Raw genomic sequence first — 18,339 nt, 5'->3', positions numbered from 1 at the left:
CCTCCCACTCCCCTTCCTCTCCAGAAACCCCACTCCTTACTAGCATTGATAACGTTACCTAGTTGGGTCGTGAAATGTCTGCAAGGAAACGCCCAAGCTCAGAGAGCACCAAGGACCCCACAGTTTCATTTGAGAGAAGGGTCTTTTCGGTCATGGCACCCACCCTGTGGAACATTGCCCTGGCCAAGGTGAGACTGGCCCCATCTTTGACAACCTTCCAGACCTTTCTTAAAACTTGAATGGGTCAGCAGGTCAAGGATATGATATGAGGAGATACCTGCATCGCAGAGGTGAAATCCAGCAGGTTCTGAAGAACTGGTAGCAGAAATTTTGAGTAGTTTGGAGAACTGGTAGCGGAAAATTTGAATTGTTCGGAGAACTGGTAGCGGAAATTTTGAGTAGTTCGGAGAATTTGAGTAGTTCGGAGAACAAGTAGCGGAAAATTTGAGTAGTTCAGAGAACCGGTAACGGAAATTTTGAGTAGTTCAGAGAGCCAGTTGCAGAAATTTTGAGTAGTTCGGAGAACCAGTAGCAGAAATTTTGAGTAGTTCGGAGAACCAGTAGCAGAAATTTTGAGTAGTTTGGAGAACTGGTAGTGGAAAATTTGAATAGTTCGGAGAACTGTTAGCGGAAATTTTGAGTAGTTCGGAGAATTTGAGTTCGGAGAACAAATAGCGGAAAATTTGAGTAGTTCAGAGAACCGGTAATGGAAATTTTGAGTAATTCGGAGAAACGGTAGCGGAAATTTTGAGTAGTTCAGAGAACCGGTAGCGGAAATTTTGAGTAATTCGGAGAACCGGTAGCGGAAATTTTGAGTAGTTCGGAGAACCGGTAGCGGAAATTTTGAGTAGTTTGGAGAACTGGTAGTGGAAATTTTGAGTAGTTTGGAGAATTGGTAGCGGAAATTTTGAGTAGTTCGGAGAACCGGTAGTGGAAATTTTGAGTAGTTCGGAGAACCGGTAGCGAACATTTTGAGTAGTTCGGAGAACTGGCAAATGCCACCTCTGACTGCCCCCAGAGTGGGGAGGGAATGGAGATTTTGCAGTACCCTTCCCCTGCCACGCCCACCAAACCACGCCACGCCCACTAAAACATGCCCACAAAACTGCTAGTAAAAAAATTGAATTTCACCACTGCTGCATTGTTTTTACCATCAAGTTTCTCCACTGTCTTGTTATTAATAACCTTCCTGTTGTCTTTTAATCGTAGATTTCAACATTCTGATTTTATGATTGTTTTCATCACAAGCTGCCTAGAGTCACTTTATTGTGAAATGGGGCAACTAATATAAATGTAATAATATTTTAAGCCTGAATGAGTTTTATTATTAAAAGACAAGACCCATTTGGGAGCCATATGTAGTACAAATAGTCCTTGACTTACAACCACAATTGAGCCAAACATTTCTGTTGCTAAGTGAGACATTTGTTAAGTGAGTTTGGGCCCATCTGACAACCTCTCTTGCCACCAGAATCACCGAAGTTCTGAAATTAATAACATGGTCGTTAAATGAGTCTGGCTTGTCAGATGGTCACAAAAGGGAATCACATGACCCCCGGGACACTGCAACCGTCGTAAACGTGAGTCAGTTGCCAAGCGTCTGAATTTTGATCCCGTCACCCTACGGATGCCACAATGGTCGTTAAGTGTGAAAAATGGTGACGAGTCACTTTTTTCGTTTTGCAGTTGTAACTTTGGTCACTAAACGAATTGTCGTATGTCGAGGATTACCTGTACAAAGCTGCTGATTAGGGTTAGTAATTTAAAAAAAATTACAATGTACTGAGTGCTTCTTAGCAATGTGCTACCATAGAAAATAATTTCAAGTCTTGTGGGAAAAGGTGAGTTAAAATCGCTTACTTGGACTCTGATGCAGCTATCCACCGCCTTTAAAACTTTCACATTATTAAGCGGGTGAATTTCAATTAGCAAGGTCAGGCATTTAGGAACTGGGATTAAAAATAAATACAAAGAAGAGAATATTAATCCATAATTCAGTGGTTTGTGAAGTCCGTTGAAGTGCGTTTAGGTAATTCAAGTACCTGTTTGAAAAAGGAGTTTTCTCTCTTCCTGTCTTGTCTGAAGAAAGCTGATGGCTGTTTTATTTTTTAAAAAAGACATTGAAAATAAAAGATATTTATTTTAAAAAAAAGATATTGAAAAAGATATTGAACAACAATAGCATTTAGACTTATATACCGCTTTACAGTGCTTTTACAGCCCTCTCTTAAGCGGCTTACAGAGTCAGCCTCTTGCCCCCAACAATCTGGGTCCTCATTTTACCCACCTCGGAAGGACGGGAGGCTGAGTCAACCTTGAGCCTGGTGAGATTCGAACTGCCAAATTGCAGGCAGCCGGCAGTCAGCAGAGGTAGCCTGCAGTACTGCACTCTCACCACTGCGCCACCGAGGCTCAGTTAACCATCAAAGCTGACGCCAGCCAGAACATAGAACAGGGGTTAAAAACTCAAAGAGCCATTTGGACCCGTTTCCCACAAAAAAACACCAGGCGCCACAAAACCTGGATGGGCGCGGCCAACTCAATGCCACCCCCACCCAGTCACATGACTTCCCCCAGCCACGCCTACTGAGATTTCATGGCGCTCTGTTTTTCTGTGAGAAATGGATCTTGTTCTCGTTCTCTCTCTCTCCTCCCCTCCCTCCCTCTCATTTATGTTTTTCTTTCTTTTTCCTCTCCCTCTCTCTTCTTCCTTTCCTTTTCCTTCCTTCCTTCCTTTTCTTCCTTCCTTCTCTTTCTTCATTTCCTTCCTTCCCTTTCCCTTTCTTTCTTTCTCATTGAGTATGATAGCAAATCCAAAATAAAGTTATTAATTGTGTGAAATTGCTTCTCGGGAAACTTTTCATAGTGAATTCTAAGTTGATAGAAGCTGGCAAAATTGAACTAACAGCAATAGCATATATATTTTGATTTTTTGTGTGTGTGTTTGGCAATATAATAACATTATCCAAAATTATAAATAATCTTATTTTCAGATGCATTTTTTGCCATCTCTGTTATTTCCTTAAAAAAAAAATCAGAGTTGCCTCCAATTTGTGCCTTTTTGCAAACTGCAGTTTTCTTGACAATATATCTAGCTTGCCATTGCTTTCGTCAAAGGTCTGTTTCTCTCTCTCTCTCTCTCTTTCTTTCTTTCTTTCTTTCCTTCCTTCTTTCTCTTCCTTTGTCTCCCCTTCTCTCTCTGATTTCTTGCCTTCTCTTTTCCCTCTCATTCTCTCCTTCCAGCTCTTTCATTTCTCTCCCCCCTTTTCTCTCTCTGATTTGTTTCCTCTTTTTTCCCTCTCTCTCATTCTCTCCCTCCAGCTCTCTTTCATTTCTCTTTCTCTCCCCTTTTCTCGCTCTCATGGATAAAATTGGTTTTTGAGATTTTGAAGGATAGAATACACATCTAACTAACAAAAACGCACATAAGGGAAAGTTAACTTTCGAGAAGCAAGCTATTATTCCCCAGCAAATTTCCAAACACCAGAAAAATTTAGTTGCCTGAATTAGAAAGAAGAGCAAAAAGGGAGCGTTTGTCACGAAATCTGTCAACAACAAGGGGGTTCATGTCAATATACAACATCCCTCAAACTGGGGGACTTACCCAACAAGGTCTTTTCATGATTGACGGAGCAGCTGATCACACACAGGTCTTTTTCGAAAGTGTACAAGTGCTGTTGAAAAAAGAAATGGGAGATAACCTGTATTATAAATCAGGGTTCCCAAATTAAGCTAAGCCACAAATGCATCACACTTGGGTTTAGCTTAATGGGAGGTGTGCACAATTCAGGCCAAGGTGGATAAAAATCAATGATATTTTTTTTTTAAAGTGAAAAAAAATATCGGATTTTTTAAAAAAAAATTAAATCGGATTTTTATTTTTATCAAATTTATTTTAATAAAATGCTTTTGGAGTAAAAAAAAATCTATCTAAAGATAGTTTTCTATTTAAGATACATTAATAATTTCATTATAGGGACGCGGTGGCTCAGTGGGTGAGTTTGTTGATCAGAAAGGTCGGCAGTTTGGCGGTTCGAATCCCTAGCGCTGCATAACGGAGTGAGCTCCCGTTACTTGTCCCAGCTTCCGCCAACCTAGGAGTTCGAAAGCACGTAAAAATGCAGGTAGAAAAATAGGGACCACCTTTGGTGGGAAGGGAACAGCGTTCTGTGCGCCTTCGGTGTTGAGTCATGCCGGCCACATGACCACGGAGACGTCTTCGGACAGCGCTGGCTCTTCGGCTTTGAAACGGAGATGAACACCGCCCCCTAGAGTCGGGAACGACTAGCACATGTGTGCAAAGGGAACTTTTACCTTTCCCTTTAACAATTTTGTTTATTCAGCATGAAATGGAACTTAGTTATGTAGCATGAGGCAGTAAGAGCTGAGGTGGCGCAGTGGTTAAATGCAGCACTGCAGGCTACTTCAGCTGACTGCAGTTCTGCAGTTCGGCTGTTCAAATCTCACTGGCTCGGGGTTGACTCAGCCTTCCATCCTTCCGAGGTGGGTAAAATGAGGACCCGGATTGTTGTTGGGGGCAATATGTTGACTCTGTAAACCGCTTAGAGAGGCCTGAAAGCCCTATGAAGCGGTATATAAGTCTAACTGCTATTGCTATTTGCTATTGCTATTTTATATTCTGAATATTATGGTTTAAATAGAGTTGATTTAAATCAAGCCGTTTTACTTAAATCATGATTGAAATCGTGATTTAAATCAATTTGATTTAAATCGATCTGATTTAAATCGACTCGAAAACCACCCTGATTCAGACACCGAGTTTTGTGAAACCCTAATTGACAGCTTAGCATTTTCGGCGAATCAATCAAACAAGGGGGCTCAGCAAACCCTAAGGAACAAAATAAGGGTTTAATTCAGCAGAAAGTGGGGACGCAGGATGACTGACAGTCGCGGGAATGCAAGCTTTGTGACTTGGTGATTCTTCTGGAAGTAACGACTCACCAAAGTACAACTCACCGAAGTCCTTGGAAGGTTTTTGGGCCACAACATCTGAATTATCAACCATTTTCCTGGCTTTTCCCTCACTTGGTTGCAGGGTGGATTTGATTGAAATCACGGTTTAAATCACGATTTAAATCACTAGTAAAGAGGCTTGATTTAAATCAAATTTTTTAAAGGACAATTGCCATCCGTCCCACAGAGGCTCCTCCTGACCTAACTCACTGACAGTCTCAATATTGCGGAATATACAGCCTCATGCTACATAACTAAGCTCCATTTCATGCTGAATAAACGAATGTATCTTAAATAGAAAACTATCTTTAGATAGATTTTTTATTCCAAAAAGCATTTTAGAATAGAATAGAATAGAAAGAGAGTTGGAAGGGACCTTGGAGGTCTTCTAGTCCAACCCCCTGTCTAGGAAGGAAACCCTATACCGTTTCAGACAAATGGCTGTCCAACCTCTTCTTAAAAACTTCCAGTGTTGGGGCATTCACAACTTATGGAGGCAAGTTGTTCTACTGATTAATTGTTTCAACTGTCAGGAAATTTCTACCCAATTCTAAATTGCTTCTCTCTTTGATTAGTTTCCACCCATTGCTTCTTGTTCTACTCTCAGGTGCCTTGGAGAATAGTTTGACTCCCTCTTCTTTGTGGCAACCCCTGAGATATTGGAAGACTGCTATCATGTCTCCCCTGGTCCTTCTTTCCATTAAACTAGACAGACCCAATTCCTGCAACCATTCTTCATATGTTTTAGTCCCCTAATCATCTTTATTGCTCTTCTCTGCACTCTTTCTAGAGTCTCCACATCTTTTTTACATTGTGGGGACCAAAACTGAGTGCAGTGTTCCAAGTGTAGCCTTACCAAGGCCTTATAAAGTGGTATTAACACTTCACATGATTTTATTAAAATACATTTGATAAAAATGAAAAAAAATCTGATTTAAATTTTTAAAAATCCAATTTTTTGCATTTAAAAAAAAACATTGATTTTTATCCACCCTGCTTGGTCGTAAGTTCTGTTTATTTTGCACTGAGCTTAATTTGACATAAGATTTGGGCTGAGGGAGTGTGGGAAGTGGGCTTCCATGCCCAAGGCAGGATTAAAACCTGTCCCCCACCTCTCCATCTCCTGATCCAGCACCCGAACCATTAAACCGGTAGTCCTCGATTTACGACCATTCATTCAGTGGCCATTTAAAGTTATAACAGCACTCCAAAAAAATGACATGCCCGTGTTTCACGCTTACCAGCATTACGGCGTCCCCATGGTCATGCGATCAAAATTCAAATGCTTGGTCACTGATCCGTACTTATGACCGCTGCTGCATCTCAAGGTCACATGACTGCTTTTGCAACCATCTCATGAGCAAAATCAACAGGGAGGGAGATGCACTTAACAGTTGGGGTTACAAACAACAACTGCAGCGATTCGCTTAACAACGGAGGCAAGAAAAGTCATAAGATGGGGCAAAACTCACTTAACAACTGTCTCACTTAGCAACAGAAATCTGAGGCTCAACTGTGGTCGTAAATCGAGGACTACCCATAACAGGGTTCTTTGCTAAATTTTATATTATTGGCTGAGTGTTATTATACTGAACTGTTGGTTCTAAGAGATAGTATTGCTATTTTTTTAAATAGTTTTGCTGTATATACTTATATAACCTCTTGCTTGTTGATTTCATTGCAAAAGATTCAATTTTCTTGGAAACAATCCTGCCTGTTTAAAGCCAACATTTCACTATCCAACTTCATTTAATCCTTACAGAAGACAAATACAGCGTACCTGGTTATTTTTATTATCATTATCATACAATCCAACATTGGTATATTCCCTGGGGCCCTGGAAAGAGAGTAGCTGAGCGTTAAATATTCACATTTTAATGACATTTTAAATATTTACTCTCCCTCGCGAAAACACTTTTTCTGTCAAAACCCCACCAGTTTCCTCAAGTAAGAAACAAATTGGTCTTACCTTCCAAGTATAAAGAACATTTCCATTTCTTTCCACATTTATTATATGCAGTGTTTCCGAATGATTTCCCCCAGCATCTAAAAAAGGCAAGCATGAATGCATTTCTAAACTCATTCAGTCCAACTGTAAAGGAAAGCCAATTTCTGAAAAGAATATGCAAACATGATATTAAGGCTTGAGCAAGCTGAGTTGGAAGGCGGGGTTAAAGGTGTCATCAGTTGGGAATCATTGCGTAGCCACAAGGGACCAAAATTCAGCTCCTCCCTGAATTCTTATCTAGTGCCAATTTAGCTTCGATCATCAGTTCACCAGATTCTTCTGCATAGGTAGCAATGCAGGTAATCCTCGACTTACGACCACAATTGAGCCCAAAATTTATGTTGCTAAATGAGACGGTTGCTAAGTGAGTTTTCCCCCATTTTGCGATATTTCTTGCCATGGTTGTTATGAATCACTGCAGTGGTTAAGTTACTAACAAGGTTAAGTGAATCACCGCAGTGGTTAATTACCAACACGGTTGTTAAGTGAATCACTGCAGTGGTTAAGTTACTAACATGGTTGTTAAGTGAATCACTGCAGTGGTTGTGTTACTAACATGGTTGTTAAGTGAATCACTGCAGTGGTTAAGTTACTAACAAGGTTAAGTGAATTACTGCAGTAGTTAAGTTACTAACACGGTTGTTAAGTGAATCACTGCAGTGGTTAAGTTACTAACACAGTTGTTAAGCGAAGCACTGCAGTGGCTATGTTACTAACGTGGTTGTTAAGTGAATCACTGCAGTGGTTAAATTACTAACATGGTTGTTAAATGAATCACTGCAGTGGTTAAATTACTAACATGGTTGTTAAGTGAATCACTGCAGTGGTTAAGTTACTAACATGATTGTTAAGTGAATCACTGCAATGGTTATGTTACTAACATGGTTGTTAAGTGAATCACTGCAGTGGTTATGTTACTAACATGGTTGTTAAGTGAATCACTGCAGTGGTTAAGTTACTAACACGGTTGTTAAGTGAATCACTGCAGTGGTTGTTACTAACACGGTTGTTAAGTGAATCACTGCAGTGGTTAAGTTACTAACACGGTTGTTAAGTGAATCTGGCTTCCCCATTGTCAGAAGGTCACGAAAGCGGATCGCATGATCCCGGGACACTGCGACCATCATAACTATGAACCAGTTGCCAAGCATCACATGACCAAGGGGGACGCCCCAACGGTCGCGAGTGTGAAAAACGGTCACTTTTTTCAGTTGTAACTTTCAAACGGTCACTAAGTGAACTGTTGTAAGTCGAGGACTACCTGTAAGAAAACTCTTGCTATGGTTTGAACGCAACGAATGCTCCTGGTCCTTTGCGCCCCGACACAGATCATGTCTGCAGTCCATTTGAATCCAGTAAAAATAACTTTTCTGCCTCATGAATAGGGCAACTGTTTGAGGGTTGCGTCTCTTAGCTGGCTGCATCTTAACATCACATGGATATTATTAACTTTTAGAACAGAGAGAGATAAACTTCAGAACTTATCCGTAGGAAGGAGTTGATCTATCACATGAATTTATTTGAAGAATCTTATACGTTTGTGCCCGGAAACACAAAAATATTGGACAAAAATTTGGAAATGGGTGCAAGAAATTGCAGGAGAACAGATAAAATACAAACCCGAAATCTTTCTACTGAGAATAATCAAAGGGAAATATACAAAGAAAATTAAGTACATATTAACACATCTGCTAACTACAGCTAGAATAGCGTTTGCCCAATGCTGGAAACAAAATAATACCCCCCCTCGGACGAATTAGTGATTAAAAAAAACCTTTGGATTGTGCAGAAATTAACACTGAAATTAAAAGATAAAGAAGAGTTGGAATATTATGAAATTTGGAACAATTGGTACAAATGGCTGCAAAACAATAAAATTAATTAAGCCAAAAAAACAATATATAAAAATATATATAGAACTGTGTATAAAGTGTGTAAATATAGAAGCGAAATATTATATACAGGTACAGGTATGATGACATAACAATGTTGATGTAATAACTGTAAGGTGTTGTAGAAGGGAAAAAATAATTTAAAAAATCTGCTGAATTTATTTGAAGAATCTTATACGTCAAGGGTTCTGATTTTTTTTTTGTGTTTTGAATAAAGCAGAATATCCTTTTTAAATTCTGCTAAACCCCACAAACATTTTGGGCCCCATGGACCGGTTCCGTGGAGATGTTTTTCCGTGGACCGGAGAGGGCGTGGTTTCACGTGCTGCCTGCATCCCACGGATGAGGGCTTTGCTTGTTTACGTGGCCTGGTTTCTGGCATGCCACACCCAGGTGTGTTCTAAGTACGTAAGACTTCTTGTAGACTTCAGAAGAATGGTTGCAACTACAATTTAATCTGTGCAAAGAAATATAAATAGAGGTAAAGGTTCCCCTCGCACATATGTGCTACTCGTTCCCTACTCCAGGGTTAGAGTGCTCATCCCCGTTTCCAATCCGAAGAGCCAGCGCTGGCCGAAGACGTCCCCGTGATCATGTGGTTAGCATGACTCAACGCCGAAGGCACACGGAATACCTTCCCACCAAAGGTGGTTCCTATTTTTCTACTTTGCAGGAAACTGTTTGCAAAGGGCTCGAACTTTTAACTTTCGATGTTTGCATGGTAGAAATTCGAAGTTCAATCACAAGTAAATGCCGAGTAATATCTAAGTGCGGTTTCCCCCCCATGCCTGGGAAGAAAAACTGCAAATACACAAAATGTCAATTTGTGACATTTCTAGAGGAGGAGGGCCGGGCTACGTGAGATCGATGGTTAGTAGGAAGTAGGAATGAATAATGATTTCCTGCTGTCTCGCTTTTCAGGTCTAGCTGTTTTAACCTTTCTTTTTCAATTATTACGCCATTAGCTAACCTCATGGAACTTTTCAGGAAGTTTCAATAGCAAATCAATTAGCGCTTTTGTTATTGTTATTATCTTTTAAGGTCCTTCCAATCAGATATGTGGACAAAGTATCCATCTTTCTTGGCACCGATCTTCATTCATGTTCAATGGCTGAGATAAGATCCTTGCCAAGAATCAAGCGCTGTTTAAATGTCCTTTAATTTCAAGGGGAAATGGCAATGATTAACTTTGTTAAAGCCTTGGGTTGGTGCAGATCCTGTTTTTTCACTGCTCCACATGTCTGTTGTTGATTTCTGTCCTGCTGGAGAAGCTATCGTTGGCGGGGTTTTCTTTACAGTTTTGGTAAATGTGGAGGTGTTTGACATCTTTAGCTTTTCGAAAACAATTATTCCACAATACCATAAGTTTTCAGTCTTTCCTTTCTCCTATTCCACCTTTATTTTTAAAAAAAATCTGATAATTAACAACAGTAATGTAATATAATTCACTGGTTAAATCCAACCATTAATATCAATTTTCTATAGACAGTTATATATGTAAGTCACGTTATATTTGTAGTTAATTATTATAAATGGTCCTAACTTAACAACTGTATTAAAGGAGGAGAGAGTTAAAAAAAAACCTGCTGTGAGTCCACTTAACCACCGCAGCAAGGAAGTTCTTAAAATGGGGCAAAACTCACTTAACAACTGTCTCACTTAGCAACATAAACTTTGCACTCAATTTTAGTGGTAAGCTACCTACAATTACGATGATCTGCCTGTGATGGAAATATGTAGTCAATTTCCGAAGGAAATATAAAAATTTACTACTTGTAGGTTACGTTTCGAAATAGGTTGGTTCATGAGAATGGAATTAGTGTTAGGTAGCCCTCGACTTACAACAGTTCATTTAGTGACTGCACTGAACAAGAAAAGATGACTTATGACCGTTTTTCACACTTACGACAGCTGCAGCATCCCCCACGGCCATGCGATATACCTTTGGACGGAAGATCAAAATTCAGACGCTTGGCAAGCGGTTCCTATTTGTGACGGTGGTCGCTTTTGTGATCTCCACGCGGGGTGGGGAGAGCCAGGTTCACTTAACAACCGCGCTACTCATTTAACAAACGCTGGGATTCACTTAACCGCCGTGGCCAGATAAGTCGTAAAATGGGGCAAAACAAACTCACTCAATACCCGTTTCGCTCACAGGAACATCAATTCTGGCCCCCAGCTGTGGTCGTAAAGCGAGGACCCACCTGGACTATTCCTGTCTTTAAGGCAAAGCGCGAAGTTGGAGGAGAAAAATAAGTTGCTTTTCTTCCTTGTGCGAGTTAGTCACTGCGTGATTCGGTTTCTCCAACTTTTGAGCGAAGAAACCCGAGCAAGGGAAGGGATTTCCCTGGTCGCGGCTCCCTGGATTGCAGAGCCCCGCGGGATCCCGGTGGGTTCCCCCCACGCCCGCATCAAGGCAAAGGGCTTCGGAGGGGCTCAGCTGGCGCCCACGGGGCTGCTCCAGCTGCCTGCACCCTAGGTCAGTGGTCTCCAACCTTGGCAACTTTAAGACTTGTGGACTCCAACTCCCAGAGTTCCTCAGCCAGCTTTGCTGGCTGAGGAACTCTGGGAGTTGAAGTCCACAAGTCTTAAAGTTGCCAAGGTTGGAGACCACTGCCCTAGGTCAACCATGCCAAAGCCCGGTGCTCACCTGCGCTGCCCTCTCGCCCCGGCCGCTCCGAAAGCCAAGGTCCCACGTCCCGGGAAGGGTCGAAGCGAGCGCTCAGCTTGCAAAGCATCGCCCGGAAAGCGCCGCCCGGACGGCCAGGCGGCTGCAGGGGAAGGCGCTCCCCTCGTCGTCTCCCGGCGGGCTTTAGGACCCGGGGCGGCGGCGGGCGCGTTTCAAGCGCTACTTTCACTTCTTGCCGAGCAGCTGCAGCAGCGCCGGACTCCGGCAGGCGCCTTAGGCGAGGAAGCCGTTTCCTATTGGACGCGCCGCGCGTCCTTCAGGGGAGCCTGGAGGGGCGGGACCGAGTCTGATGCTGGTAGAGGGGGAAGCAGCTGCGCGCCGAGAGGGAGCAAATCCCGGAATTATGCTTATGCTTATTACTACTACTACTACTACTACTACTACTACTACTACTACTACTGCTGCTGCTGCTGCTGGTGGTGGTGGTGGTGGTGGTGGTGGTGTCGTGGTAGTAGTGTCGTGGTAGTAGTACAGTAATAGTGTTGTTGATCATTGCAGTCAGCCAGATGTTCAGACTGAGTTTGGCATTAGTATTATTATATACTTTATTCAGTAAACATGAAACTCGGTCAACTGAACATTCAAAAATGCATCACAAATACCAATGACTGATGCTAATGCTTGATACAGGTTGCTGCCAGGGTCCTAAGTATAATCCAAGTACACCACCACCACCACTACTACTACTACTACTACTACTACTACTACTACTACTACTACTACTACTACTACATACTTTATTCACTAAACATGAAACTCAAGTCAACTGAACATTCAAAACACAAATACCATTGACTGATGCTAATGCTTGATACAGGTTGCTGCCAGGGTCCTAAGTATAATCCAAGTACACTACTACTACTACTACTACTACTACTACTACATACTTTATTCACTAAACATGAAACTCAAGTCAACTGAACATTCAAAACACAAATACCATTGACTGATGCTAATGCTTGATACGGGTTGCTGCCAGGGTCCTAAGTATCAACCAAGTACACTACTACTACTACTACTACTACTACTACTACTACTACTACTACTACTACTACTACTACTACTATATTTTATTCACTAAACATGAAACTCAAGTCAACTGACCCTTCTAAAGCCCATCACAAATACCATTGACTGATGCTAATGCTTGATACGGGTTGCTGCCAGAGTCCTAAGTATCAACCAAGTACACCACCACCACCACCACCACCACCACCACCACCACCACCACCACTACTACTACTACTACTACACTTTATTCACTAAACATGAAACTCAAGTCAACTGACCCTTCTAAAGCCCATCACAAATACTATTGACTGGTCCTAATGGTTGATACAGGTTGATGCCAGTATTCTAGGTATCAACCAAGCTGCCAAAATAAAGTCTTCTGTTTCTTTTTTCAGTACTCCTGATCTTAACCAGTTCCAAGTTAGTTTTTGGTCAGCTTTATTATTATTATATACTTTATTCAGTAAACATGAAACGCATTAAACTAATTTCAACCAAGCAAGCATTTGGACCTTGGAGGTCTTCTAGTCCAACCCCCTGCGTTTGCAAGAAAACAAGCTCGGGAGAGCACCAAGGACCTCCTCCCGCCCCCAAAGAAAGTCATGTCATTGGCTGAAGGGTCAACCAAGGATGGAATTGAATTAAAGAAGGCAGGAGAAGGAGTCTATTCTCCAAAGAACCTGTAGGAAGGAAAAGGAGTAAGTGGGTAGAAGATCATTACAGAGAGACCCAACTAGAATTAAAGAGAAACCTCCTAACAGTGAGGACAATTACTCTAGGAATGGCTTGCCTTCAGAAGTTGTGGCTACTCCATCATGGAAGGTTGGACAGCCATTTATCCAAAATGGTATAGGATCTCCTGCTTGAGCAGGGAGTTGGGCTAGAAGACCTCCAAGGTCTCTTCCAACCAGTGGTGAGTTCTGGATCCCGTCGCAACTGGTATGCTGCGACAGGGCCGGACATCCACCTCGGGCACAGTGCTGCGCACACATGCGCACACCACCGCCCTGCGACACTCCAGCTGCTCGGCGGAGGTCGCGCAGGCACCGTACGCTACATGTACATGAGCAAATGGCCCAGTTGGCTTAAAAACAGATAAGGAACATGGGTGGGCAGGTGGGCCCACCGAAACACCATTCCGGTACAGTGGCCACTGCTCCCAACAGCCACTGGTACACACGTACTGGGGTGTACCACCCAGAACCCACCACTGCTTCCAACCCTATTCCATATTGCTAAGATGCAGAACTGGTGGGCATTTCCCGATATAAGGCACCCCGTACAATAAAGGGGCAAAGCACCCATTTTCCACAAAAAATGGAATTAAATGGACCATTGCGAGGAAATAAGGAATGACTCCGATGGGCTCAAACCCAGCTTAATCTTTGAGAGCTTTTGAAGTTGCTTGAAACTTTCTGTTGTAGGTGAGACCAATCTGCCGCTCAAAACTGCCTTTGCATAACTACTCGGTCTTCCTGTTTATATCCTCCATCAGTCTAGCCCAGGGGTCAGCAAACGTAAACACTCAAAGAGCCATTTGGACCCGTTTCCTACAGAAAAGAAAACACCGGAAGCCACAAAGGTCCTAACTGGAAGCCCCCTGTTCAATTCTTCTCCTGGCGGACTGTGCTTCTCTCCCCCACCCACCGGAAGCTTCTCTCAAAATTGTGGTGCCGACTGGTGACGGAGCTGCAGCAGAGGGAGGAAAGAGCCACATGCGGCTCCAGAGCTGCAGTTTGATAGCCAAAGGGTGTCAAATTCAAGGACAGCAGGCCGGATGTGGCCTGTGGGGTGCTTAGATCCGGCCCGCAGGACTGCCCTGGAAACCCGAGGTCCACCCCAAGGTTCCTCTGCCACTGAAAGTGGAGCTCGTGAGGGCCCCATTCAGCCGTGTCCCAGGCACTGCTTTCAGCCCCAACGGCCTCCTGCAGACCTCTGACAGTGAAAAGGAAGTTCGAGGGGGGGAACATGTGTTTCCTCCCTCCCCCAAGCTCCGTTTTTGCTGGCAGAGGGCTGCAGGAGGCTGTCTTGGCTGAAAACGGAGCCTGGGATAGCTGTATGTGGCCCTCACAAGCTCCATTTTAAGCTCTCACAGGTCGGCCTTTCTCCGGGTGCCGTCGACCGGACAATGCCGGCTTGCGACCCCTCGGGGGATGGCCTTCTCTGTAGCTGCTCCGGCCCTGTGGAACGATCTACCTGTAGAGATCTGGACCCTTCCCACTCTCTCGGCCTTCTGAAAAGCCACTAAAACATGGCTGTTGACCACACGAACGAGGTTCCGGCCCCACCAAGATTGAGTGTATGGTGCGTTGCTTTTAAAATTGTTTTCCTCTCTTTCTATTTTAACTTTTTATCTTTTAGTCTTGTTTTTGTAAGCCGCCCGGAGTCGTACGGGATTGGGCGGCATATAAATTTATTAAATTATAATTACAATTACAATTACAGTTACATTTTCACTGGCAGAAGCACCGCGGACTGAAAACAGGGCCCAGGAGTGCTTGGGCCACCAAAGGTGCCCCTGACACAAATGATATCATGCTGGCCACGCCCCCTGGCCACGCCCCCATCCCCCGAGGTCAAACACAACCCTGATGCGGTCCTCAATGAAATCGAGTTTGACACCCCTGGCATAGCCACGCTCTGCCTCTGGCAAAATGAATCGGGCTCTTTTAATAAAATATTTATCTTGCTTGCTTTATTTATATATTATATAAAATTTGCTTACTGACTGCTGATTTTTGTTGCTAGGGTTTTGGGGTGTTTTTTACGCAGTCTTTTTAAAGGACGGATGTATCTTTTGAGTCCTGCCAAAATTAACTTAGATGGCAGTAAAATTCAAGTTATCTGTGAATCCTTTCTGCCCTCTAGTGGCCACCTGAGGTTTTGCAGCTCAAATCTGACTAATGCAGGTCTTCAAACTACTCTTCGGCTCTCATCAAAATCCCTGTGATTTTATATCTATATAAACTGTGTCACTCATGTTAAACGGTTAGATAAAGGACAAGCATTTGCAGAACTTCCCAAACCTGGTTACAGGTGTAACTTAGCGAGATGGACGAATGGAGCCTATATGGATTGTGAAAAAGCAGGATAGATAGTGTCACCCTCTGTTTTGCTGCTTGCTTTTCGGCTGCTATTGAAACGGGGAGTGGGGGGGGCATGGTATTTGGGTGGGGAATTGTTTAGTGCTGGAGTTGTTCTCACCATCTACTGCGCATGTTGCAGATAGAGGATTTGCCGCCAAGGCCAACTGTCCGGCATACCAACCTGATGATGGTTTTTGAAGATGTCTCCCACATGACACCTGTGGGGTGTTTGGATTGGACCAGCGGTGGGTTTCAAAAATTGTTCAAACCTACTCTGTGGGTGTGGCCTTCTTTGTGGGAGTGGCTTGCCGCCCATGTGACCGGATATGAAGATGCCGACGACACTTGTCAGAACCACCTTAAATTACCTCACACACAGCGCTGGCATGCATAAGAATAGGATGCAAACTTGTTTTTTAAAAGGCGTCTTTGGTTTGCGTTAAAACAACTTCAACACACGCAATGTTCTGATTGCACCACAAACGCAGTAGTCATCCTTACCTTTCACAGAGGCACTGAGTTTTATAAATATGAGCATGATAGTGTAGAATAATCATATCCAAGGACCAGTGGTGGGTTTCAAAAAATTTTGGAACCTCTTCTGTAGGTGTGGCCTGCTTTCCGGGTCCACTGGTGGAACCTCTTCTAACCGGTTCGGTAGATTTGACGAACCGGTTCTACCGAATAGGTGCGAACTGGTAGGAACCCAGCTCTGGATTGGACAGTGGAATGAGGGTTACCAAGGGGAGGGGGTTGGGTCATATATTGATATCTATGATTACCCGCGCTTTTGCCTCAGATCTTGCTTTGCCTAGCTGCTATCTACTCATAACCAGTAAAAGGACTCTTAATTCTGCAATTTGGAGTTGAGTGGTTTCTTTCTTGGTTACTGATGGAAGCAGCCCTGAACAGATAGAGTATTGATCAGCCTTTGAACTTTGGGGTTGGAGAAGACTCTTGAGACTAAGAAGGGAACTCAGAAAGGAAATAGACCGTCGAACAAATCCATCCGGATTTCTCACTTGAGGCACAAATGAGCAAATGTAGCTGCCTCTTATCTGATTGTGGCCGAGTCCATGGGTCTGCAATCTTAAACATTCAAAAGAGCCACTTGGGCTCGTTTCCCACAGAGAACAAAACATCGGGAGCCACAAAACCTGGGTGGGCGCAGCCAAATCAACATCACTCACTCCCAGCTAGTCACATGACACACACACACCCTTATCCATGCCTACCCAGCAGTGGTGGGATTCAAATAATTTAACAACCTGTTCTCTGCCCTAATGACCACCTAGGTAGGTGGGGCTCGGTGGTCATGTGACTGGGTGGGCGTGGCCAACTCAAGGTCACTCAGGTCGATGGGCGCTTCGCCTTAGCTGTTACAATGTAGCAAGGGTTAACCGGAGAGGCAGTTTCTGTAAGCAGGGCAATAGGGATTAGGCTAGAAACAACACCAGAATGTTTCCTTCCTGCCTTCCTTACAGGATTAGCCCTGTAAAGTGGGAAAAAATCAAAAGGAGATTTCCTGCAACAACCGGTTCTCCGAACTGCTTAGAAAGTTAACAACTGGTTCTCCCAGATAGGTGCGAACCGGCTGAATCCCACCACTACTACCCAGGTTTTGTGGCTCCCCCTCAGGGGTGGATTCTGGCTTCTGTTATTGCCGATTTACTCAGGGACACGCAGAAGTAAAAAAAATGCTTCTGTGTGTGCGCAGAAGCAAAAAAACAAGATGGCAGTGCTTACGGCACCATTAATAGAACCGGTTTGGGTGCGTGACTGGCCGAGTTACTACCTACTTGGCCAAACCGGGCCACACCAATAAGAACCCACCTCTGCTCCCCCTGTTTTCTATGGGAAATAAGTATCTCCCTCCCTCCATCCCTCCCTCTCCCTCTCTCATCTCCCTCTCCCTCCCTCTCATCTCTCTTTCCTCCTCTCTGTCTATCTCCCTCTCTCTCATCTCTTCCTTTCTCTCATCTTTCTCTTTTTCTTTATCTCCGTCTCCCCCTCATCTTTCTCTTTCTCTCATCTCTGTCTTTTTCACTATCTCCCTCTCTATCCCCCATTCTCCCTCTCATCCTCCCTCCTCTCTCTCTCCCCCCCCCCCTCGCCCAGCCCAACCCATGGACAACTACAATGCTGATCTGGCTCATAAAGAAATCCAGTTTGACACGCCTGCTTTTAGGGAGAGACTACAGCTTCAGGGTGTAGATGTCATAATTACACCCATTTGTCTGACCCCGATGTCCCCAATAATAAACACCGACCCATGTTCCCAAAATACAAACCATCTTTATTACTCGTTAACAATCTCATGTAACCTGAAGCGCAGTTGCACATGGAGGCACCCATGGAGTAGAAGGAATGTGAAACTGAGGCTTTGTCTTCCAGGAATCCAGGACTTTTCCTAAATTATGATGACTGGGAGCACTAATTGTGGTTTACTCATTAGTATAACCTTGATTTGGATATAGCCTTGTGGGAATTGGAGTGAATGCAAGGAGACGAACAGGCTGAGCCCGAGGGAGGAATCAAAGGTATCATCGGTCTTAAGTCTCTTCGTGCCCACAAGAGATCTGAGTCCAGCTCACCTTGAATTCCCTTGACTTTTTTCTGCCGCCAATTTGCTTTGACTGTTAGTAGTTCAGATTCTTGTAGAGAGCTTCTGCCGCCAAT

The 18,339-nt window shown here is 43.6% G+C and overlaps 1 protein-coding gene across 7 annotated transcripts in view; it reads right to left on the bottom strand.

Moving 5' to 3' along the window:
• The window catches only part of LOC116511304 (gamma-secretase-activating protein-like), a 75,365-nt gene extending 63,611 nt beyond the window's left edge, over positions 1 to 11,754 (bottom strand). For 3 of the 7 annotated variants that reach the window (XM_032221198.1, XM_032221199.1, XM_032221200.1), the window contains exons 1-6: positions 11,525 to 11,752; positions 6,944 to 7,020; positions 6,755 to 6,811; positions 3,605 to 3,674; positions 2,043 to 2,096; positions 1,861 to 1,949 (exon numbers count right to left, since the gene is read on the bottom strand). In XM_032221198.1, coding sequence (XP_032077089.1) covers positions 1,861 to 1,949; positions 2,043 to 2,096; positions 3,605 to 3,674; positions 6,755 to 6,811; positions 6,944 to 7,020; positions 11,525 to 11,612 — 435 coding nt within the window. In that variant the 5' untranslated portion in view covers positions 11,613 to 11,752. Of the gene's footprint in view, positions 1 to 1,860; positions 1,950 to 2,042; positions 2,097 to 3,604; positions 3,675 to 6,754; positions 6,812 to 6,943; positions 7,021 to 11,524 lie in introns of all 7 variants that reach the window. The other 4 variants (XR_004255733.1, XM_032221202.1, XM_032221201.1 and 1 more) reach the window with 3 other exon arrangements.
• Between the last annotated feature and the right edge of the window lie 6,585 nt (positions 11,755 to 18,339).

Source organism: Thamnophis elegans, chromosome 7, assembly GCF_009769535.1.
Source record: "Thamnophis elegans isolate rThaEle1 chromosome 7, rThaEle1.pri, whole genome shotgun sequence".
NCBI classification, from domain to species: domain Eukaryota; kingdom Metazoa; phylum Chordata; class Lepidosauria; order Squamata; family Colubridae; genus Thamnophis; species Thamnophis elegans.
This window is presented reverse-complemented; position numbering and strand designations above follow the sequence as displayed.